Raw genomic sequence first — 22,118 nt, forward strand, 5'->3', positions numbered from 1 at the left:
ATCAATGATATTTGTCAGCCACTTATTTAGACTGTCTTTATTTGGTCTAAAAGAGAAAAGAGGCTCATACTCACCAATAGTGGGGTCGTGATAATCAGGAAACTGATGGCTAATAAACTGCATTGTCATTGCTGAAAAAAAAATAAATTCAATTTAATAAAAATTCACCAATTCATCAATAAGTTATTCACCAATGTAGTTCATCAGTCTTTTAATAAGATCTAGTAAGTGACTTATTTCTCTGAGTGACTAGTTTAATTATGCAACATGAACCACCAAATGATAGAGAAAATTCTAGAGGAGAAAAAAGGTTTTCTAGAAAGAAAATAATGCCAGATACTTCTCTGGAATAAATATATCAAAACTTTAAGTGTATTTTAATAAAAATTACATTGTAGTAAAAATAAGGCTCTTGGCATAATGAGAATATAAAGTAGCTATAGAATCCTTCTTGGCTTGCCTTGGTGTAAAAGTTGGTATTGGTTGAGAACCTTTTACTAAAGGTTCTATACATATTCTGGGACTTACTTATCTCCCTCATGTTTAAAATAAGGAGATAATCTCTGAGGCTCTATTAGTCATTAAAGGTACATGATTATATGAGTTTTTATCCTTAGCCAGCTTTTTCATTAAAATTGTTTGTCACTTTTATTTTGCTACTTAGGTCCTTTTATTAATTTTCATTACTTTTGGGGGATATTTCCTCCAAATTCTCCACATTCTTTTCCAATCAATAATTTTACAAAATATCCATAATTTTTCTATTATAGCTTCCTCATGTAAATGTCCATTATTAGGAGACAAATAGGATGCTGAATAAAGCAAGAAACTTGGAAAAAGACTTGTATATAGTAGTTCTCTTCCTTCCTTTGCCCTTGCTAGACCTGCATAGCCCAGTGATAGCAAGAATCCTAAGTCAAGTTGGTGAGAAACTCCCACTCATGATATTTGATCCCCCTGGACTGTCTTCAGCAAGAATCATTTTAAGTCTGATTGGTAAGAATTCCCCTACTCCTGTTAGTAATTATCCATCCACCATTGCCTGTCCCCCCATTCCTTGCCCATAAATCTCCACTTTTCCTTGTGTTTACAGTTGAGTCCGGGTCTATAATGAGTTCTCTTTAACCTTATTGCAATAGTTCCTGAAAAAATCTATTTTTACCATTTTACTGTCCAGCCCTGGTTTCTTTTAACAATGTGTTCATGCTCCAGCAAATGTTTAAAACAGAGAAGACAGTTAAATTCAGCAAACCTGCACAAGGCACTAGACTAAACCTGCTGAGAAATGCAAAGAAACAGAACCTGACCCAGTGATAAAGAATTTCTGTTTACACTTTAATAGTGTTGACTGCCTGTCTTTGCATTGACAAAGGAAGTCTTCATATGAAAGTATTTCTTAATTTGACAGTTTAGGGCAAATTTTTGAAATGAAAATTAACATTTCTTAGAGATGACTTAAAGAGTTAAATATTTCAGGTAAACAAACTGAAAGCAACATGTTTATTAAGTAGATATCAAGGAAAATTTGGATTTTTTTTGGTGAGTTTTTAAAAGAGCAGTATCCTCTATCTCTTACTGCTTGGCTGGTTTACTCCCAACTAGAGTGCGGAGATTGGAGGCCTAGCCTCACAATGAACTTTTGGCTTGGCTAGTCAATCAACTAAATTTCAAAGACAGCTCAGACTTAGTAACTTTAGAACTAAAAGGAGATTACCCACTCTACTCAAAGTGAAGAGATATGTACCTATTCACTAAGTGACAAAAGCTTCATCATCCACCTTATGATAATCAATTATCTAGGCTAAAATCTTGAAGATGTCTTTGGACATTTCCCCTCTCATATCTTGCATAGTTTCCATGAATTTTTATTTTACCTCCAAAATATCTTTCAAAATGTCTTAATTGTGATATTACGCTAGTTTAGAATCTTTTATTTTAAATCCCTGTTGCCATAGACTTAAAATTGATTTATCTGGAGCTCTTTTCTTTAACTTCCATTAACTTCCACAGTGACACCAGAATCTTTTTTTTTTTAATCTTTTTTTTTTTTTTTTACCAGTTATTCATATGTAAGCAACTGTTAGGATAAAGAATAAATGTGGTCCTTCATGGGTTCACTACATCTCTTCAGGCTTGACCTCTACCACTACTCAAACCCAGCTACTCTGTGTTCTCAGACTTAAAGAAGGAAGGACGTTCTACTCATGAGCATGCCTTTATCCTGTAGGGTAGCACAGCCTTCACCTTCTCCTTCATTTTAATATCATACTAACAAAGGCTCTCCTTGACCAAACCTTCATTAGGCTCCTCTGAAGCCTCCTTCTAAACCAGGCCATGATTGTCAGGCATCCATGCTCATCTCTGCTTTGCTAAGTTTTAGCAGTACCCTACCAAGTCAGTTTAGAGAGAATTTTCCACATTGATATATGGTCACCCTTGATATCTGATCAAGTTCTTCATTTCCATCTGCCATGTTTACTTTGGCTGACCTTCAGCAAGAATCCTATTAAGTTTATTCAGCCAGAATCTCCCCTGATTTTCCATTCACTAATTTCCAACTTGCTCCTTGGCTATGCATTCCCACTTGTCCCTATATTTGGAATTGAGCCCAGATCTATACTGAGGGAGTTCTTTTTCCCCTATTATAATTTTTGCTGAAATCTATTTTCACCACTTTACTGTCCAGCTCTGCTTTTCTTTAGCAATATGATAATATCTCCACGCAAGTGTCATACTATTCAATCAACATATTTAAATTCTTCATCAACCAGGAGCCAGTACATGATAGTCCTCAAAGTTCCCAAGAAGCATTAGAAAACACTATGTATAACTAGTGTTTAAGTTAATTTCTATAAACCTTGGAAAGAATTTTAAAGGTGAAGAAGTTTGGGACAAATTTCAGGAAGAATATATAAGCATTTTAAAAACTGATATATGTATTTGATATAACACTTGAGAATCACAAAACCAGTATCAGAAATAAATGAATCAAAGATTTACTTCTTCACTTATTTATAAGAATACCTAGCATATATTTAGATGATGGAGTTTGTGCTTTCATGGAAACCTGCTGCTTATTGTATAATTGAAAAAGCCCTTCAATTCTCAAATCCTCTGACCTACCACTGAGACAGAACCAAAGAAAAGAGAGCCAGCTGAGCTTTGTTCCAGAACTTCAAAAGATAATTTTAGAAAGATTGATTTGTAAAAGTTTCTTTTGTGTTTTACAAAGTGGATGCCTGATGGGATATGTAAGAGCCAGTTCCCTTTGCGAAGATGATATGTAAAACAAACAATTTTTAAAAAATCTCGCCTAAACACATGTCAAATTCAATGTCGGAGATAAGTAATCTGCTAAATATCTATTGATTGTATTGGAGACTAAATTTTATTTATTTTATAATATACAGGTTTACATCCTTAAAATCTGGGGATTCTACTTTCTTTTGCCAAAGAGCTATTCTGGCAGAAACTCAATAATAGCTCCTCCTTTCTTTTTAGAGATTTTATTGTATCTTTATACAAAGGCTTTATAATGTCTTAATACATTGGTTTTTAAGTATCTAATGAAAACGAAGGTTTTTGCTGCCTTCCCCAAATATACCTTCCTATACATACATGTACACAATATATTTTTTAAGATTTTATTTATTTATTCGTGAGAGACACAGAGAGAGAGAGAGAGAGGCAGAGACACAGGCAGAGGGAGAAGCAGGCTCCATGCAGGAAGCCTGACATGGGACTCGACCCCGGGTCTCCAGGATCACGCACTGGGCTGAAGGCGGAACTAAACCGCTGAGCCACCCGGACTGCCCACCTGTACACAATATTAAGAGATATTGTCCTAGCGAATAATAAATTTCAGAAGTCAATCTTTTGGTTAAAAAGAGGACATCTATAAATATTGTGATTTAAGAGCATCTAAAAACCCCAACCTCACATCTACCTCTCAGGCATTCCTAATATTCAGTGTAGATACCCATTTCTTATTATGCATTTTGGTTTATTTTTAAGGATTTTATCCATTTATTCATGAGAGACACAAGGAGAGAGACAGAGACATAGGCAGAAGGAGAAGCAGGCTCCCTGTGGGGAGCAGGACATGGGACTTGATCCCAGGATTCCAGGATCACACCCTGAGTCAAAGGCAGATACTACTGAGCCACCCAGTGGCTGTTTTGTTTTTGTTTTTGTTTTTGTCTTTGTTTTTTTGTTTTGTTTTGTTTTTTTAAGTATCCCTTGAGGAGTAGTATACAAAATTCCTAAACTTGAGTGCGAACCAGTTTGATGGATCAGTTGACAAAAAATACACCTGGAAATCATGAAAAAATTATATGTTCAGAAAGACTTAGGAAAGGAGGGCAATATATTACCAGAAATAAATTTCACAAATATTATCCTAGAGTTATTCTGTATGGCTTTGTTGTTCTGTAAAAGATTATGAGTCACTTTGGAAAATTTTGAAGAGGAACAATCTCATATTTTCCATACACTTTAGAAAAGTTGCTGCATCAACAGAGTCAGAACATTTTTCAGGGATTACCAAAAAAAAAAAAAAAAAGTCTTTCAATAATGAGACAGGCTTGTTGTGAGTTTTTTTGTATATAAGTATGTATTTGAAATAGTTAAGAAATATTCTACAAAGTACTGAAACTCTGGACAAAATAAAGAGGTTTATTGTATTCAGAGATTCACTCAGAGTCAAAATCATTGCCAGTGTACATTTAGCTGTTGTCTCAGAGATAGTATTACTGAACTCAGCTGTAGGCTGTGTACATCAGCCAGAAATAAGAATGCTAAGGAGGAAATGGGATGGGATGATGGGAAGCAAGCACAAAAATCGGTTGTATCCCTTTAGGTATCTTAGAGCCCTTGATCAATATAGACTTGTGTGTATGAATTAGATAAATACTGGCATTGGACCACAGAATCTCTGTATCAAAGGGAGCCATTGGAGTAGTTATTATTTATTTTTATGAAGGTTATTGATTTGTATATGCTAATTTTAAACTCTCTACCTCCCTAAAGGATTTTATTATTTGAGCTATTTTTATCATACATTTTAGGAGTGTCTATCATATATATATATACAAATAGAAACAGCTTCCACTTCTTGTTTCATAATTTATCTTGTTAATATTCATTGGTTAATTCATCTATCCAGGAAAGAATTAAATAGCAGTGCAGACAATGATCATTTTGACTTTTTTCTTGATCTCAGTGGGAACAACTTTTATTTTCACAGTAAAATACTGGCAGTAGTATTGTGATATATTACATATTTCATCATATTATGGAAGTAGTAATTGATTTCTGCTTTTTTGAAATCAATAAGGAATCAGAGTTGTACTTCTTCAAAGATTTTTTTTCAGTATAATGTAGATAATCACATGATTTTTCTCCTGAAAACCATTAATGGATAACATTTTTTGATGACTTATTTTAGTAGCCATCCATATATTAAGCCAAATTTGCATCCAGGATTGAATCTATTTTGTCACAATGCCTTATTTTTCTTAATGTGGTATTAGAATATACTAATAAGTTATTTAGGATTTTTAAGTTCCTATCCATAAGTAATGTTTGTTTTCTTTGTTGGGTTATCTTCACCTGGATTAGTATCAATCCTATGTTTCCCTTATAAAATAATTTGGTAGATTTTCATTCATTTTCTATGCTCTGAAACAATATAGCATTGGAACCATATGGCTTTGAAGGTTTAGTAGAACCTATGAAACCATCCAGGCCAGTTGTCTTTTTCATAGAAGTAGTTCCTTGGTAACCTTTCTCTGCTTATTCTGTGCATATTTATCTATTCAAGTTTTCTAACTCTGCTGGGCACAGTTTTAGGAAACTATTATTCCAACAACTTTTCCATTTAGATTTTCAGTCTTTTCAAAGAAGTGTGCCTTGTGATGTTTTCAATTTCCTTTTTATTAGTACAGTTTCCTCCTTATAATTTTTTCCTGTCTCCATTATTTCTTTGTTTAAAGTAATCAGTTTGTCTATTTTGTAGATTGTTTTCAAAAGATTTTAATGCTTGTTTCATTGTGATTACTATGATTAATAATAATAATATCCATGGATTTTCTTTTTTTCCTTTGTTGCTTTTGTCTGTATTATTTCCCTGGTTGTTTTATTATTTCTTTGGTTTACTTTTTTCATTAACTCATTCATTTATTTTTATTCTTTTAAATTTTGTTGATAAACTTATTGTAGATATGAATTATCCTCTGATCTCTACTTTCTATCTTCTATATAGTTCTATATTCTTCTTCAGAAATTTATGATTTCTACTTGTATTTTTCCTTTCATGTATGAGTTGATAAGTAGGAAGCTCTTTTCAATTTCCAGCTGGTGGAGATTTTTTAATTTTATTTTTAATTTCAGTTTTATTGCCTTGTGATCAGAGAATATTACTTCTAATAACTGCACTTTATGTAACTTACTAATATTTGGGGGGACTTAAAATATAATTAATGTGTTTAATAAAGCAAAATATATTGATAAGAAAGTAGTATTTGATAAATATATCAATAAGATTTACTTTATTATTTTTAACTGTTTCATATTCTTATATTTTGTCCACTGTTCTTTGTGCTGAGAATGATGTATATGTTCATGAATTATAGATAATTATAGTCTTATTTGGTGTATAAGTATTGTCACCAGTAATATCTTTGCTGTGGTTTGTGGCTTTTATTATTTAAAAAGTGTCTTTCCTCATCTCATGTAATTATTTTTGTCTTTTTTGTCTGATACCAACATTATAATTACTGCTTTGTTTCTAATTTGCCTAGTTTATCTTTGCCAATTATTTTGCTTTTAAATCATTTCATTTTAGGTGAGTTTACTGTATACTACATAGTGTTGGATATTGTTCAAGAGACAATTTGGAAATTGTTTTCTTTTAATAGGCAAGTTTAGTTATTCACACCTACCTATTCTTATGTTCCTCCATGTTTTTGCATGGCTTGATAGCTCATTTTGTTTTAGCACCACATAATATTCCACTGTCTGGATATACCACAGTTTACTTATTTATTCACCTATTGAAGGACATCTTCATTGCTTCCAAATTTTGGTAATTATGAACAAGGCTATTATAAACATCATTTGCAGGTTCTTTTGTGGCTGTAAGTTTTCTTTTTTTTTTTTTTTTGAATATTTTATTTATTTATTAATGAGAGACAGAGAGAGAGGCAGAGACATAGGCAGAGGGAGAAGCATGGTTCCTGCAGGGATCCCGATGTGGGACCTGATCCCAGGACCCCAAGATCATTCCCTGAGCCAAAGGCAGATGCTCAACCACTGAGCCACCCAAGTGCCCTGTGGTTCTAAGTTTTCAATTCCTTTGGATAGATACCAAGAAATATGATTGCTAGATATGTTTATATCAAATATGTTTTAGTTTTCTAAGAAACTGCCTAACTGTCCTCCAAAGTGCCTGTACCACTTTGCATTCCCAGCAGAAATGAATGAAAGTTTCTTTATTTGAACTTTAGCTCCATATCTTTGCCAACATTTGGTATTGTCAATAGTTTTGATTCTGACCATTCTAATTGGTATGGAATGGTGCTTTGTTGTTTTAATTCATATTTCCCTGATGACGTATCATGTGGCACACATTTTTATATGCTTAATTGCCGTGTAGATTTTTTTTTTCTTCAGCAAGGTGTCTGCTAAAGTCTTTAGCCATTTTTAACTCATGCTGTTTGCTTATTGCAGGTTTTATGAGTTTGTTGTATATTTTGAATGTCCCTTTCTTTCTTCCTTTCTTCCTTCCTTCTTTTTTTTTTCTTTTTTTCTTTTTTTAGAGAGAGAACACACAAGTAAGGGTGGGAAGGAGGGGCAGAGGGAGAGGGAGAGAGAATCTTAAGCAGGCTCTACACCCAGCATATAGTCCACGCAGGGCTCAAACACATGGCCCTGAGATCATGACCTGAGCGAAAATTAAGAGTCAGATGTTTAACTGATTGAACCACCCAGATGCTCCTGCATAAGTCTTTTATCAGATGTGTCTTTTGAAAAGAGTTTCTCCTAGTCTATAACTTCTCTTCTAATTCTTTTGATATTGTCTTTAGGAGAAGAGAAGTTTTTAGTTTTTTTTTTAAGATTTTATTTATTCATGAGAGACACAGAGGCAGAGACATAGGCAGAGGGAGAAGCCTGATGTGGGACTCTATCCCAGGCCCCAGGAACACAATCTGAGCCAAAAGCAGATGCTCAACCGCTGAGCCACCTGGGTGTCCAGAAGTTTTTAATTTTAATAAAGTCCAGCTTCTTATTTTTTTTCTGCCTTATGCCAAGATATTGAATCTCAAAAGACATTGCCATACCCAAGGTCTTCTGTTTTCTCTTATGTTATCTTCTAGGATTTTATAGGTTTTTATTCTACATTTATGTCTATGATTTATTTTGAGTTAATTTTTGATCTGTATAAGGTCTATGTCAAGAATCAGTTTTTTGTATGTGAATCTCCACTTTTTTCAGCACTGTTTATTAAAGAGCCTATCTTTGCTCCATTATATTGCCTTTACTTCCTTGTCAAAGATCAGTTCATTATACTTATGGGGCCATGAGGCTGAGATGTATTTCAGGAAGGAAAGGAAATGGATTTTGTTGAACACATAGTAATCTGTAGTATATGGAGTAAAAGATCATCAGAAGGAAATGTGAAAATGTCAAATGAAGAAAAATAAAATGTCACCCTTTTCACCCCCCCCCCCGCAAAGAATAATCAATCATTCCCTGAAAAACTAAGGTCTTAATGTTACTATTTTTCTTTCTAATTTCCATGAAAGATGTTTCTACATTTTTTAAAAATAAAACATCTTTAAAGATGAACACCTCAAGGAATTATCAAAAAAAAAAAAAAATCCACACCTGTTTCACTTCTTACAAGTTGAAGCAGTCTACATGGTGGAAATCTACGTAGAACTTTGTACATTTTAAAATTAATTCTCTAGCTAGGAGTATTTCTGAAATGATGGGTAAAGGTTTTTTGTTTTGTTTTGTTTTGTTTTGTTTTGTTTTGTTTTTCAGCTTAATTCTGTGGTCATCATGAAAAATCTGGGACAGGAGATAGTGATGGGAGGTTTGTCACGCTCATGCACATCAGCACTTCTCCTTAAATTAGTTTGTCTTTCACTGGCTTTATGGATACAAAGAAAGAGTGGAGTGCATACAGGTAGACATTTAAAAATTGGAAACACTGAGTCATCCATTGTAATCTTAGTAAAAGTAATTAGGGATAGAAATAAAGCATATTTGGTGGACTTGTACTCTGTCTTTTTGATTTCTAAGATTATTACAGTTAGCGGATGACCTTTGCTAGCAAATAAGATACTTCCCCTCTCCCCACCATTGAAATGGACATTAACTTAATATTAAGCTACAGATCAGGAAGTACCTGATGGATTTTGTATCAAAGACGCTTTTCTGTTACTAGTGGTCATCCCATTAACATATGTTATGTAAATGTAGTGATTGCTTAGACTTTATAAAATATTCATTAAATACATACAATAAATAATAGGCAATTGCATCTTCAATGTTCATACAAGAGTATGGTAAGAGATGAAATATAATCATTTTTTTAAAAAACAAACCCATTTTGATTCGACTCCTCTTTTTTCATGCATATGTTCCTTATTTAAATTTTCATTTTATTATTCAGATATTCCAATAATTTACTCTTTCATTTTAAAGTTAAATTTAAATCAACTGCTTCTTGTTTTGCATAATTCAGTATTAAACCATCAAATTTACCTACATGAAAAATCTGACAATATTATATTCACCTTGCTTGGAATGTCAGAGGTATTTGCCCCAAGGCAGAGACTAGCAGTTATGAAAAAGGGAATTTATAGAAAGGAGTAATTTTCTACAAATTTTTTAAAAGATTAAAATATTGCATAAAATCACACTACTTTATTATTACTCTCCTCAGCTTCCCGACCCCCAAAGGAGTTTAATATTTATGGGAAGTACTGAACTGAAACTTTGGAGAATGATATAATCTAATTACACAGAGATGGAGGTTGACAAGTCAATGCTTTCCCTTTGGGATATTGAAGCCTGTCAGTGGAGTAGGGAAGATGACGGGAATCTGGTCAGGTCACTAAGACATACTGCCGTTTGTCTCTTGGTTTGTTGTGGTACCTTAATAAAATTACTTAAACTTTCTATGTAATTTTTCTTATCTACAAAATGAGAGGAAGACAGAAAGACAACTTAAAAATGCATCCAGATTAAGCATTCTGCAATACATCTTCATTTTATTCTCACTACCATCATTTGTTCTCCGTCCATTTAGGATCGTGTTCTGTTATCTCTATTCTAATTTTGTCTTCTATTGAGTCATTGTCATATGTTCCAGCCATACACTTCTTGAGGGTTTTTCAAGCCTCTCCAGCCATGACCCTTTCCAGGGAAATCTTTGCTGGTGCTATTTCCTTTGCTGAAATGCTCTATGCCCAGATAACTGCTTGGTTTGCCTGTCTCAGATTATCAAACACATATGACCTCCTTTGGGAGGTGCTCTCTCACCAATGAATTTAAATCAAAACCCATTCCTCCTCACTAGAACTCCCTATGCTCCCTTCCTGATACTCATTCATTCTATTCAAAAATATTTATTATGGACCAGACACTGCTTTATATAATGTGCCACATCCTGCTTTCAGGTGCTTCAGACACAGCATTTAGGAAAATGGACTTCTGCCCCTTAGGGTCTTACATTCTAGAAGGTGGAAAATTGGAGAGAGATACAAAAATAAAAATGCCACACATTTGCATATACATCAACAGTCTGTTAATGGTGACAACTACTACTATAGAAAAAGTAAAATTATTATAGGATTATGTTAAGATATAAAAATATGTTACATTAGGATGGACTTCTGTGGAAAAAAAATTAATGGAAATATAATTCCCAGGAAGAATAGGAACAATGTCACATTTTTAACTACTAGGAAATTTGTTCATGTAGTTTTTAAAAAGAGAATGTCTTTTATGCCTCAATGGATATATTTATTAGAAATATATCATTATTTAAAACATCATTACTTAAAGTAAGCTGAGAATTATATCCTATAAAAAATTTAAATTTAGGATGAAATTTTTAGATATCAATCTAAAAGTATACAAGTTGAGGGCACAGGGTGGCTCAGTCGGTTAAGCATCCAACTCTTGATTTTGGCTCAGGTCATGGTCTTAGGGTCATGAGATGGAGCCCAGTATCCAGCATTATGCTAAGCCTGGAGTCTGTTTGAGATTCTCTCTCTCTCCCTCTCCATCTGCCCATCCCCCCACTTGCATGCTCTGAATAAATACATAAATACACAAATAAAATCTTTTTTAAAAGTGTACAAGTTGAGTACTTAATCCTTCAAAATTCCTTCATGGAATAATTAATAAAAATGTTTTAACATCTGTATTAACTTGATCAGGGTCACAGATCTATCATGGAATCAAGTTGGTTGGTCCATAGAACTCACCCCAAAGCCAGAGCTTTCCATTGTACTAATTGCTTCTTATTAATTCCCCTCTCTTTCTCTTTCTCTCTCTCTCTCTCTCTCTCTTGGTTTCATTTTTCTTGGTTTTTGAGAGAGGTTAGGGAAGGGAAGAGGGAGAGAGAAAGAATCTCAAGCATGACCATGCCCAGCTCAGAGCTCCACACAAGGCTTGATCTCACAACCCTGAGATCATGACCTGAGTTGAAATCAAAAGTCAGCACTTAACTGAGGCTCCTCTAATTCCTCGCTCTTAACTGAAAATGTGTGCTCTCTCATGAGTGGGCCATTTGCTGAATAATAGCATGGATATGTGAGAAATATTTTTATTTTTGAATGGATAAATAAGTGAATAAGTCTAAAATTATCTCCTGATTTAAACTAAGGTGAAAATGGTTCATAGTTCTATTATTTTTGCACTAGAACTCCCAGTTACAAACATTTTATAAAATTCACTGAGTCAAGGGGTCAGAAACAGCCTCACGAAAAGCCATAGCATGAGGTATTTCTCAAGGAGGGCAGGCCATCCTGTAGAGTACTTGAGGTGGCTCTCAACCTGGAATGCTCCAAACAGGAATAAATAGGATCCTTTTAAGGTCAAGGTAATATGGAAGTATTAGTAATAGCAATATAAGAGGGTCTTTATGGAGTTTACAAAGCATCCAAAGATTTTTCTTTTCTTCTTTGAAGCTTTTAATACTGAAGAGTTTAAACTGTTGGGTAGACTGAAAAGAATACTGACTCAGAAATCAGGTGAGAGCACTCATCTTGACTCTGATGCCACCATTCTTTTTCACCAATTCATATATCTCTAACATGAATGGGGGTCTCCTGTTCATCTCTAACATGATAAGGTTCTCCTCATCTCCTGTTCTTTCTTTTTTTTTTCTCCTGTTCTTTCTAGGGCTACTAAAGTTTCTAAATTTTTACAAAATCAGCATTTAGAAAGTGGAATTCAGCAATGGGAATTTAGTGCCTTCTAAATCAAAAGTATAATTTGACACATTTATATGAGGATTCAAGAAGCTCAGTAACCCAGATGAATGCCAAACCTATGCCTACAAGATCTGGATTTTCTCCACTAATTATTATATTCTTAGACTAGAGCCATCATAGTTCAAAGGCAGACAGGTAATCTGAGAATGTAATTTAAATTTTCATTTAGTTATAGAACATGTATTGCAGGTCTGATATATTTCCCTGTGCCCATACATCTGTGGATATAGGATAAAGATGGTTGAGAGGGAAGATTTGAGATCTGGAGGTTAAGGAGTAGATTAGAAAATGGTATCATTTGAGGGCACCTGGGTGGCTCAGTCATGTAAGCATCTGACTCTTCAACTTAGCTCATGTTTTGATCTCAAGGTCATGAGTCAAGCCCCACATGCCCAGGATGGTACCTATATAAGGAAGAAGAAAGAAAAAGAAAGAAAGAAAGAAAGAGAGAAAGAGAAAGAAAGAAAGAAAGAAAGAAAGAAAGAAAGAAAGAAAGAAAGAAAGAAAGAAAGAAAAAGAAAAAGACACCATGTGGTTGGGGGAATGGCACTAAACCAGGGAAATGAATGGGAGAGGCAACCTTGCAGTTCTCCATTTCCCTGAGGGTTTCCTCTTCCATGTAGTACTTCCCTTCCCTTCCCCTTTTCTTCTTCTCCCCATAAAGTATCTGCCAACAGAGAGAAATGGTGCTTTCTAGGACATTAAAAATTCTATTTATCTTCACTGACTGATTTTCAAGGATGATTGATGGGACACAAAAAGAAGTGATGGATATTAAAACTCAATATTACCAGTCATTCCTTTTTGCTCTATTCTGACGGATTATTTTGTACTCAATGAAACAAAGAAGAAAAATAGACATTTTCACCAGTCATTTCCCAAGTATTTTATCATTTAGGATAAACTTCATCTCTTTAAGTAAATTAAATACTATTGATGCTGTATACACATGTACTAACATAGGTAAATATATCTTTCTCCCTAATTCTATTCTTAGAGTATAATAATTAATGGAGACAATTATTGGAGTCTGATTCATGTGAATGGGTAATGGTGACCAGAAACTCTTAAAGTGCTCAGATTTTAGAATATATTTGGTTTGCCATGGGAGTTATAATAGATGTTAATATCTAGTCTATATCTTAATATTCTTATTATTTGCCACAGTAAGAATTTACTCTGTCTTGACACCTTGATTCTGCAGTCAAAGCATTTCCTGGGATTTCATAATGTTAGTAACTGATAGACATCATACATCTTGGGACTGAAGGCTTTTCTTTCATAGCTTTGGAAGATTCCCAAAGCAAAAAATACCTGTGATTTATAGTACTATAATATTTTCATATTTGCTAAGAATTTTTCTTTTTTTGATGAATCTCCATCTTATTTCTAGGAATTGTGTACTACTCTGAAGACTAAGTCATAGGCCGCTAATGAGGTTCAGGACACACTACCCCAAAATATGGCATGGTTGGCATATTGAATATTAAAGTGAAGGAATGTGAGAAACAGCAGGTATAAGAAAGATTCTCAGTCTCCCTTGAAGCAGGTCATAAAGCCCTCATGTGAAGGCTGTCCTCCTATACTTAGAGGAAAAGAGTTGAAGAAGGAGGGATGCTGAGAGAATCAAAACAAACTGGCCTTAATAAGTCCCCCCACCTACAGCTCCCCCATTTACCACCCTTAGGTCGTATCCTTTTGTCCTATCACATTTTTTTGTAACTTTCCACTCTTCCTCCAACCTATAAAAATAATTAGGCTTACCCACTTCTTCAGGTCTTCATTTCCTTGTGAAGACTCCAATGTCATATAAAACTTAAATAAATGTATATACTTTCTCTTATGAATCTGCTGTGAGTCCAACTTACAGGGCTCCAACTCGGGGACCTAAGATGGCTAGAGGAAGAGATGTTTCCTCTCCTACACTAGTTAGCTGCTTGCCTTACCAAGAAGGACATTGGAGTGTATGGATTATTTTCTCTTGCCCCATTATAGCTCCCTTCTTTCTAACTGAAAGTTCCCTTTTAATGCCTTAAATGACTCTGGATTCCAGGACTTTCTTCTTAAAACATTATCAATTTTTATCAGTTTTTATAGTCAGTCCTTCATGATACAATAGATGCTTCAGCCAGGGAGAAAAGCTCTGGAAAGGGAAGATGGGTGATACACTGAATAAGAGGCACACTTTTTCTGTGGCCTCACCCAGATCATCATTACATTAATAATTTTACATTAATAATGCTAATAATTATAACAACCTTTATAACACTACACATTTTTTTTTAATGATAGTCACACACAGAGAGAGAGAGAGAGAGGCAGAGACACAGGCAGAGGGAGAAGCAGGCTCCATGCACCGGGAGCCCGATGTGGGGTTCGATCCTGGGTCTCCAGGATCGCGCCCTGGGCCAAAGGCAGGCACCAAACCGCTGCGCCACCCAGGGATCCCCACACTACACATTTTTAAAAATATGCTATATACTTTTAAGGACATCTTTTGGTTTATACAGTATTTTAAGCTATACACTTTTTTTTCACAACAGATATGAAATGACATAAATCTAAAAGTAAAGGCTAATAGACCAGGTATCAGAAGGAAGATTTAGGGCAATCCTGACAGGATAGAATGATGGAACAAACTCAGAAATATGAAAAGTAACAGATTAATGCAAAAGTCTTACATCTTAGTTAGAATAATCAATTTTACAGTTACAAAAGCATAGAATGAGTTGGACCTGGTACAACATCTGTTCAAATGAAAAATGACACGGAGGTTAGGATTAGGTCTACATAATTATGACTCAAGATAAAATTTAAAGGAGATGCACAGTTTAGGGCAGATTGTGACTACACTATTAAATCTCAACATGTTGCTGGTTGATTCTTTATACTGGATTTGTGATGGTGACATGAATAAATCCACTGGCTGGATTCAGCACTCATCCAGCCTCCATGATAAACATGCTTCCATCCCAACAGAACTCTGAAATGAAGTCTGCCTGCAACTGGGGCTTCAGAGGCTTTCAAACACCTGATGGGTCAGGAGACCAAAAGCACAGTGATGCAGACAACACAGGTGCTTACTCTGTTGACATTTACAGAACTGAATCATGCTGATTTTGTCTCCGGAAGTGGTTCTCAAAATACATTCAAAGAACCGAGGGATCTGAGAGGCCTTTTTGCAAGGGTTAATGAAGTTCTATATCTTCCATCTCCGTATCTGTATGAAACTGAATTTTTTTCATAAACAACCAAAACAACATACTGCAGTTTATTGAATACAGAAGCAGATAGGTAACTCCAACTGTCTTTTAAGCTAGATTATCTTTGGAAATTTTAAAATATGTAAAATACTGTCATTCTCCTCAAATTTTTTGGTTGTTCTGGAAAATATGGGTATAAAATATCATTTCTTGGGGCACCTGGGTGGCTTAGTTGGCTGACTTCAGCTCAGGTCATAATCTCAGGTTCCTTGGATCGAGTCCTGCATGGGGTTCTCTTCACAGTGAGGAGTCTGCTTCTCCCTTACATGCTCCCTCTGTGCATTCTCTCTCTCTTTCTCAAATAAATAAATAAATAAATAAATACATAAAATAGTTTTAAAATGTTATTTCTTGAAATATTTTTTAAATTAATATTTACTATAACTTTTTAATGCATTGCTTTAGTTCTATAAAATTTCAGTTTTAATTCATAATATGCTACATAGCAATAGAAATAACCCATAAAATCAAAAATTTGGGGGGTCCTCAATAATTGTCAAGTGAATGAAATGATTTTAAGATCAAAATGTTTGAGTACCACTCATCTAGAATAAAACCTCAGCCTTGGTTAAATAAAGGCAGTTGAAAAAAACTATGATTATTCATATATCAAATAATAATATTTTAAAGCCTATAATTAAAAATTAAACAATAGGGCTTTTGGGGCAAGGTGGTGGAGGAGTAGGCACCCAAGTCACCCGGCCCCACCAACTTACCCAGGTAACCTTCAAAACACCTGAAAACCTACGGATTCGACCTGAGATTTAAAGCGAGAACAGCCGGACCCCACAGAGAGAAGGGTTTTCGCTTCTAACAAGGTGGGAAGGTGGGGAAAAATAAAGAAGAGTCAGGTGGGGGAGGGCCCGCGAGGAGCCGGGCTGAGGCCGCGGCCAGAGCCTCCAGCTCGGGAGAGCCCAGCCCGGAGACGCGGGGACTTTAAAGATCCGCCCGGATTCTCCCCGGACCGAAAGGCGCTCGCAGGGAGCTCGGGCGGGATCCCAGGAGGGGCAGCGGAGCCCCCAGCCTCCCGGGGTCACTAACAGGAGGTGCGCCCGGGGGACAGCGCCCCACACCCCGCGGCCGAGCTCGGGAAAGGGCTGGAGCGCCCCGGCGGGGCCTCGGGAGAAGCTCCGGGGGAGGGGGGGCTCCGGGGGAGGGGGCTGCGCCCTGCTGCCTTCGGGAGCCGAGGCCCGGGAGCACGAGTCCAGCGGCGCAGGCCCCAGACCCAGGGCGCAGGGGACACAGCCCAGGGTCCTGCGCTCCCCCCGGGACAGGCGGAGGCGGGGAGGGCCCAAGACAGCGAGGACGCTCCTGCCAGGGGCCCCGAGCTGTGCAGATCGGCGCCCCCGCCCCAGGAGCATCCAGGCCGGTGCGGACTAGGACTAGGAGCTGCGGGAGTTACTGCGGGAGCTGACTCCAGGGCTGGAGAGCTGGCCACCGCCAGTGTGGTCGTTCCTCCTGGTGTCACCTTGTGCCTGGGATGGGGCAGGGCCCCAGGGAACAGGGGCCTCACGGGGTCAGCAGCTCCCCCAGGTGCACACACCTGAGAATCAGCACAGCAGGCCGTTCCCCAAGAAGACCAGCTGGAAGGACAGGGGAAGAGAAAGCTCTGGACCCAGCAGCGCTGGAAAGCTCCAGGGAAAGTCGAGGGATTTATAGTGTATAGAGCTAGAGGGTACTCATCCTTTTTTTTTTCTTTTTCCAATACAACTCGTTTTTTATATCAGACTATAAATTTCCAATATTTTTTTCTCTTTTCCCACCTTAACTACAATATTTTCAACGTGGATGGAACTGGAGGGTATTACCACCTCTTCATTTTTAAGTTTTTTCCTCTTTGACATCCATATTTCTACAATTACAGGTCTTAGATATATTGTCCACTTCTAGATTCCCTTTTACATACTCAACTTAATTCTGGGAGATATACAATATATGTTTTTGGTTTTGTATTTGTTTTCTCTGCCTCATGTTGTTCTACAATGGTGGAAGTTAATACCTTCTAAAACATGATCAGCATGCACGCAGAAACAAGTGGCAATCCATGCTGGTTCATTCTGTGACATTATATTCTCTCTTCATTCCCATTCTGCCCCCCTCCTTTATCTCATTTACATTTTGGTGCTCAATGATGGGGCCCTCTACAAGTATTGTTTTTATAAACTTGGGACTGAGCATCTTCTAACATACAGAACTTAATATACTCAGAACCAAGAGGATTTACCCTCTAGGAACCCTCAGGTAGACTACATTCCCCCTCCACTACAACTTCGTCACCACCACCATCTCCCATCTCCCAGTCCCCTCCCTTTATTTATTTATGTATTTATTTATTTATTTATTTATGATACCTGTATGATCCAGTAGATCTATTTACCATGTATGGACATTGCCCTGCACACTTTAGACACTTTAATTCATTTAATTCTCTCATTCCTACAAGTACTGCTATTACTACCATTATTTCCTATTTTATGTGAGAAGAAACTGAGATACTACTTTTCACACAGCCATAGTGGTGGAGCTTGGCTCTGCACATGGGCAGGCTGATTCTGGAATGCTGTCTTTTAACCAATGTGAGATCAGCTCCTAGAATGTACCTGTCAATATGTATTAGTCCACTGAGACTTTTCTAAAACTTGGGTAGATTTGATGGTTTTACATGGAAAACATTGATGGTGAAAATTATTAGAACAGAGGGATAGGTTGGATTGGTGGAATAAAGATCAGAGAAAGATCAGAGAAAACCACTTTATAACCGCTTTTTTTATAATAACAGCTTTTCAGGGATTTAGAAAGTGAGCTGCTCTGTTTTCTTGTATGTACATATATCTTTGACTTAGGGGCTGTATGGTGAAGAATGTGTAAAGCATCTTCCTATCATTTTTAAGCAGTTTCTGTTTCCTCTGCACTGAACAAAATGGCTAAACTAGAAGGAAGAACTCACCACAAAAAGAATCAGAAACAGTACTCACTGCTACAGAGTTATAGAATTTGGACTACAATTCCATGTCAGAAAGCCAATTCAGAAAAACAATTATAAAGCTACTGGTGGGGAATCCCTGGGTGGCTCAGTGGTTTAGTGCCTGCCCTCAACCCAGCGAGTGGGCTGGAGTCCTGAGATTGAGTCCCACATTGGGCTCCTTGTGTGGAACCTGCTTTTCCCTCTGCCTGTGTCTCTGCCTCTCTTTCTCTCTCTGTGTGTCTTTCATGAATTAATAAATAAAATCTTTTTTTTAAAAAAAGCTACTGGTTGCTCTGGAAAAAAGCATAAAGGATTCAAGAGACTTCATGACTGTAGAATTTAATCTAATCAGGTCGAAACTAAAAATCAACTAAATGAGATGCAATCCAAACTAGAGGTCCTAACGATGAGGGTTAATGAGGTGGAAGAAAGAGTGACATAGAAGTCAAATTGATGACAAGGAACAAACTGAGGAAAAAAGGAAAAACAATTAAGAGACCATGAGGAACGGTTAAGGAAAATAAATGATAGCCTCAGAAGGAAAAATCTACATATAATTGGGGTTCCAGAGAGCACTGAGAGGGCCAGAGGGCCAGAAAGCATATCTGAACAAATCATAGCTAAGAACTTCCCTAATTTGGGGAGGGAAACAGGCATTCAGATACAGGAGATAGGTTCCCCCCAAAATCAATAAAAACCATTCAACACCTTGACATTTAATAGTGAAACTTGCAAATTCCAAAGATAAAGAGAAAATCCTTAAAGCAGTGAGAGACAAGAGATCCCCCATCCCTTATATGGGGAGAAATATTAGATTAACAGCACATGTCTCCGCAGAGACCTGGCAGGCTACAAAGGGCTGGCAGGATATATACAGGGCACTAAATTAGAAGAAAACACAGCCAAGAATACTCTATCCAGCAAGGCTCTCATTTAGAATAGAAGGAGAGATAAAGAGCTTCCAAGATAGGCAGAAAATGAAAGAATAGGTGACCACCAAACCAGCTCTGCAAGAATTATTAAGGTACATGATACTGTACATAGAAAACCCAAAAGACTCCACCCCAAGATTGCTAGAACTCCTACAGCAATTGGCAATATGGCAGGATACAAAATCAATGCCCAGAAGTCAGTGGAATTTCTATCCACTAACAATGAAACTGAAGAAAGAGAAATTAAGGAGTCAATCCCATTTACAATTGCACCCAAAAGCATAAGATACCTAGGAATAAACCTAACCAAAGAGGTAAAGGATCTATACCCTAAAAACTACAGAACACTTCTGAGAGAAATTGAGGAAGACACAAAGAGATGGAAAATTATTCCATGCTCATAGATTGGAAGAATATTGTGAAAATGTCAATTCTACCCAGGGAAATGTACACATTTAATGCAATCCCTATCAAAATACCATGGACTTTCTTCAGAGAGTTGGAACAAATAATCTCAAGATTTGTGTGGAATCAGAAAAGACCCCGAACAGCCAGGGGAATATTGAAAAGGAAAACCAGAGCTGGGGGCATCACAATGCCAGATTTCAAGTTGTACTATAAAGTTGGGATCATCAAGACAGTCTGGTACTGGCACAAAAAGAGACATAGATTAATAGAACAGAATAGAGAACCCAGAAATGGGCCCTCAATTCTATGGTCAACTAATATTCGACAAAGCAGGAAAGACTATCCACTGGAAAAAGGACAGTCTCTTCAATAAATGGTGCTGGGAAAATTGGACAGCCACATGCAGTAGAATGAAACTAGACCATTCTCTCGCACCATACACAAAGATAAACTCAAAATGGATGAAAGATCTCAATGTGAGACAAGAATCCATCAAAATCCTAAAGGAGAACACAGGCAACACCCTTTTTGAACTTGGTCACAGTAACTTCTTGCAAGATACATCTATGAAGGCAAGGGAAACAAAAACAAAAATGAACTATCGGGACTTCATCAAGATAAAAATCTTCTGCACAGCAAAGGATACAGTCAACAAAACTACAAGACAACCTACAGAATGGGAGAAGATATTTGCAAATGACATATCGGATAAAGGGCTAGTTTCCAAGATCTATAAAGAACTTATTAAAGTCAACACCAAAGAAACAAACAATCCAATCATGAAATGGGCAAAAGACATGAAGAGAAATCTCACAGAGGAAGACATAGACATGGCCAACAAGCAGATGAGAAAATGCTCTGTATCACTTGCCATCAGGGAAATACAAATCCAAACCACAATGAGATACCACCTCACACCAGTGAGAATGGGGAAAATTAACAAGATAGGAAACAACAAATGTTGGAGAGGATGTGGAGAAAGGGGAACTCTCTTGCACTGTTGGTGGGAATGTGAACTGTGCAGCCACTCTAGAAAACTGTGTGGAGGTTCCTCAAATTGTTAAAAATAGACCTGCCCTACAACCCAGCAATTGCATTGCTGGGGATTTACCCAAAAGATACAGATGCAGTGAAACAGCAGGACACCTCCACCCTGATGTTTCTAGCAGCAATGTCCACAATAGCCAAACTGTGGAAGGAGCCTCCAGTGTCCATCGAAAGATGAATGGATAAAAAAAAAAAAAGAAAGAAAGATGAATGGATAAAGAAGATGTGGTCTATGTATACAATGGAATATTACTCAGCCATTAGAAATGACAAATACCCACCATTTGCTTCAACGTGGATGGAACTGGAGGGTATTATGCTGAGTTAAATAAGTCAATCGGAGAAGGACAAACATTATATGGTCTCATTCATTTGGGGAACATAAAAAATAGTGAAAGGGAATAAAGGGGAAAGGAGAGAAAATGAGTGGGAAATATCAGTGAAGGTGATAGAACATGAGAGACACCTAACTCTGGGAAACAAACAAGGGGAAGTGGAAAGGGACGTGGGTGGGGGGTTGGGGTGACTGGGTGATGGCACTGAGGGCGGCACTTGACAGGATGAGCAATGGGTGTTATGTTATATGTTGGCATATCGAACTCCAATAAAAAATATTTTAAAATATACAAAAAAGTAACAACAAACAAATAAATAAAAATAAAACCATAGATAAGCTCGCTTCATCATGGTATGTAACTCTAATTTCAGACCTCTGTTTTGCTTTTCTCATTTCCTTTTTTCTGCCTTCTCTTCTCTGCATCTCTATGTCATATATTCATGGCTATTATTTTGATGTGTTTTCCTTCCTCATTTTCATCTTTCCCTTTCCCCTCACTTTTTCTCTCTTCCACACACACCTGTTTCCATTCTTTTATTTTTTTAAGATTATTTATTTATTCATGAGATAGGCAGAGGGAGAAGCAGGCTCCCTGCAGGGAACCTGACACGGAGCTCAATCCCAGGACCCCAGGATCACTCCCTGAGCCAAAGG

At 36.8% G+C, this 22,118-nt stretch overlaps 1 protein-coding gene across 4 annotated transcripts in view; it reads right to left on the minus strand.

The window, feature by feature from the left end:
* Positions 1-22,118, minus strand: part of RIT2 (Ras like without CAAX 2) — a 403,371-nt gene that overhangs the window by 322,266 nt on the left and 58,987 nt on the right. For all 4 annotated transcript variants that reach the window (XM_072732273.1, XM_072732271.1, XM_072732272.1 and 1 more), the window contains exon 2: positions 75-131. In XM_072732273.1, coding sequence (XP_072588374.1) covers positions 75-131 — 57 coding nt within the window. The remainder of the gene's footprint in view (positions 1-74; positions 132-22,118) is intronic.

This window comes from Vulpes vulpes, chromosome 13, assembly GCF_048418805.1.
Source record: "Vulpes vulpes isolate BD-2025 chromosome 13, VulVul3, whole genome shotgun sequence".
Classification (NCBI taxonomy): domain Eukaryota; kingdom Metazoa; phylum Chordata; class Mammalia; order Carnivora; family Canidae; genus Vulpes; species Vulpes vulpes.